Source organism: Gekko japonicus, unplaced genomic scaffold, assembly GCF_001447785.1.
Source record: "Gekko japonicus isolate JY-2015 unplaced genomic scaffold, Gekko_japonicus_V1.1 scaffold1385, whole genome shotgun sequence".
NCBI lineage: Eukaryota > Metazoa > Chordata > Lepidosauria > Squamata > Gekkonidae > Gekko > Gekko japonicus.
In genome coordinates this window covers 407,127-410,804 of record NW_015177055.1, presented here as the reverse complement: position 1 = coordinate 410,804, position 3,678 = coordinate 407,127, and the positions used below count along the sequence as shown (strand labels likewise).

The window sequence follows — 3,678 nt, the reverse complement described above, 5'->3', positions numbered from 1 at the left end:
TCAGTCGGATCACTGCTGCAAGAATCCCTCTTCCCCAGACTATGTATGCCCTTTTGAAAACGCACTCCACCAGGCAGTCAAGTGATGCATTTTTTGCCTGCAAACTAAAAGCACTAAAAATCATGGTTTCAAAATAAACTGAAGTGCTTTTGCTTCAGTTATATCGCTAAGCAGAGTTTTCAGTTAAAAGTCACATTTAAATGTCACAGAACTGTTTGTGGATACACCGCAATTAAAAATTTCATCTATTTTAAGTAACCATCATCTTGTATACACTCGTGTGGTTCAGTACAGTGTACACCAAAATAAGTGCCTGGATTGCAGTGACCATCTTCAGAGACAGGTTAAAAAGTAATTCAAATTCACAGATAAAAGAATTATTCTGGGTTTGGTCTTGAGCAGCTCTTTTTCTCTATCAGTTTCAACACAGCTGGGAAAGGTTCATACACCGAGAGGCACTGTCAGTCATGTTAAAAAGGTCTGGGTTTGCTGGACCACTGCTTTGACTCAGCATCATATAAAGCTATGGTCATTCCCTAAATTCTAGTAGCATCAGTGCTATCTACACTTCATACTGGATATTCTTCTATTCCTTTCAAGAGGGGAGGTTCCAGCATTGAAAACAACAATAGATCAGCAAATGCCAGCTGTACATGGTGCTGACTGGTTATCCTCTGGCGATTTGCCAGATCAATTTTTAACCAATAAAGGATTAATGAATGGTTAAATGTTTAAATGCCCATATGGAACTTTTCAAACTAAGTGGGGTGGCCTGACAAAAGGGACAAAGTGAGTCTAAGCCAGCATCTGATTTGCTGTTTACAGGTCATTTTAACCACAAAGCAAGGACAAACCTGGTTCACCCAGCAGCTGAGCCTCATCTCTTTCTTCACATCTGTCTGTTTTCCCCATCAGTCCTGGCCTTTATTGTGGTGTGAAAATATACTACATGATCATGAGGGTTTCCTTGTGTTCTCCTTGTTTCAAGTTTCTACTTGTTTCAAAATGCAGGTGAACATAATTTAGGAAAGCAAGACTAGACTTCTATGTGACTGTAGCACGGGAGCACCAAGATGGTATTTATTGCTCCCGGAGGAATCTTTAGAGCTAGCTAGGCCTTACAACAAGTAGTTCAGTGGGATCAGAAGCATCTGTCCACCTTCCAGTACAAACAGGTCCTTATTTCTCCTCTAAAATGGGGGATAAAATATTGCCAAGAGCCAGCTTATTTATATGCTGAATTCATGTCGGTCATATTTCCATGCATCAGATGTATCTCTAAAAAATTCTTATTTGGCTGCATTTGACACAACGCATTAAAGAAATACCAGGCATTCCAAAGAAAGTCTCTCATCCAGCTTTCTTTACAACCACCACAGAAAAAAAATCCTGAAGCAAAATTTAAATGGCTAAAATACACCATAAATATAGAAATATATCTTCAAAAAGCTGTGTGCTAGAGTTCAAAAAATCCTGCATGAACACGACTCTAGTTTAAAAGGCCAGTAACGGTCAGAACACATTCAGAATCCACAACATTTCCATGTACACAAAACAAAAACAAAAAGTTTTCAAAAGATTTAGTATTATAAATATATCATCTTTGTCACAAAACACCTCATTTGGAAAACAAAAGTTTGACATTTTGGGAATAAAAGTGTGCATTTTCTCATAATACAAATGGTTTCTAAAAGTTCAGACTCCCAGTCTAAGGCACAATGATTTATGTCCCTCCCATGGGGTTATTACTAATTAAGAAACAATGAAAGCAGCAATGATTTCTTTGAAGGACAAACTTGAATCATTATGCAATTAAAAATGAATCAGCTGGAATACCAGTCATTAATTTTGTTGATCTGTTTTCACGTACATGGCAATTACATAAGTACATTACTGCAGTTCCTACAATACTGTTATAACCTCCATCTAGGATTACTGGATCATTCTTTAGGGTTACCAGCCAGGTTCAGATATTAAAAAAGGAAGACCAGCCGTGTCTGAACTTTCATGGCGCAAGAAAAGCAAACCAAGAATAGACTATTTTAAGGCAACATCCTACTGCAACAGTCTATGGCCATCTCCCGTCATCTTTGCATTGTGGAAACTTTTGCCATTGATGTTCATGAGTCATGGCTTGCAGTCTCTGTCCACAGTTTTATAGCAGTGGTCAGGCATTGCCAAAAAAAAAAAGGAGGAAAAGCAAGGAACATCCGGATATTGGAGGAGAAAAGATCGGTACAATATTATCTTCCAAGCAAACCAAAGTCCTTGTTTGATGACATATTTTCCATATTCATTCTACCACCAGCAAAACGAAATTTATAATGTCTGTATAGAAGATTTTTGGTCATGACAACTCAGACATTAACAATCAAATATAGTCTCTCTCTCTCTCTAAACATGTAAATTGGTATATTAGCAAAACTTAAAAAAAAGGAGAAGGTATTTGTCCATAAATGAAGTACTGGATGGCACTGGAGACAAAACTTGAACGGGGGGTGGGTGGGTTGTTTGTGTAAACTGTCAGAGTTAATCAAGGCAATGTGGGAGGGAAATGAAGCTTGCACAAAAGGAAGCGCAAAAGACAGGTCCATATCATTCAAATTCTGATAAACTGCATGGTCTTCGAAATTCTTGCCCACGTTCATGGATCCACTTATTGGATACTGCAAAAAAGAAAAAAAAACACCCAACACCCGAAGATGGTTATGCTCATCTAAAGTCAATCAATATTTATCAGCCAGCCTTTCATAAAAGATTTTAGGTGCTGCAATGATTATTTGCAGAAATCTATCCTGAACTTGATATGATAAATCTCCTCATCCAGAAATAAGAGTGAATCAATTCAGCATCCATATATAAAAACAGGTTGCTTACCAGTAACTGGTGATCTTCGAGTGGTCATCTGTGCTTCACACCAATGGGTTTAGTGCGCCTGCGCTGACCCGACCGGTGCTGTAGCAAGCTATGTTTCAAAGGATTTTCGCGCGGGTCCCACTGAGCATGCGCAGGAACCCCAGCGAGCATGCCCAGAGGGACGGGCGCGGACATCCCGCCAGTTCCTTCAAAGCACCGCCGCCAATCAACACCTATCAAAAAAATCAGGAGCTGACAGCAGAGGGGAAGGAGGGCGGGTGGTGTGAATGCACAGATGACCACTCGAAGATCACCAGTTACTGGTAAGCAACCTGTTTATCTTCTTCGTGGTCTCTGTGCTTCACACCAATGGGAGACTAGGGAGCCATATCCTATCTGGAGGTGGGTGCTGGCAGGATGTTCATCGCTGGACTGAAGACAAGACGTGACGGCCGATGCTGTCATTGGTATGTCGGACGTCGAGGGCGTAATGTTTGATGAATGTATTAGGCGTAGCCCATGTGGCAGCTTTGCAGATGTCATGTATTGGCACACCTTTGAGAAAGGCCGTAGACGTAGCAAGAGCTCTGGTGGAGTGAGCTCTGATAGGACCAGGCAACGGCTGTTTTGCCAGGAGGTAGCAAAGACGAACCAACTCCACTATCCACTGTAGCCCATGTGGCAGCTTTGCAGATGTCATGTATTGGCACACCTTTGAGAAAGGCCGTAGACGTAGCAAGAGCTCTGGTGGAGTGAGCTCTGATAGGACCAGGCAACGGCTGTTTTGCCAGGAGGTAGCAAAGACGAACCAACTCCACTATC

General features: G+C 41.2%; 1 protein-coding gene across 2 annotated transcripts in view; it reads right to left on the bottom strand.

Annotated features, from left to right (window-relative positions):
* Positions 1-2,501: 2,501 nt before the first annotated feature.
* The window catches only part of P4HA1 (prolyl 4-hydroxylase, alpha polypeptide I), a 50,056-nt gene continuing 48,879 nt past the window's right edge, over positions 2,502-3,678 (bottom strand). For both annotated transcript variants that reach the window (XM_015428139.1, XM_015428138.1), the window contains exon 15: positions 2,502-2,666. In XM_015428139.1, the coding sequence (XP_015283625.1) occupies positions 2,596-2,666 (71 nt within the window). In that variant the 3' untranslated portion in view covers positions 2,502-2,595. The remainder of the gene's footprint in view (positions 2,667-3,678) is intronic.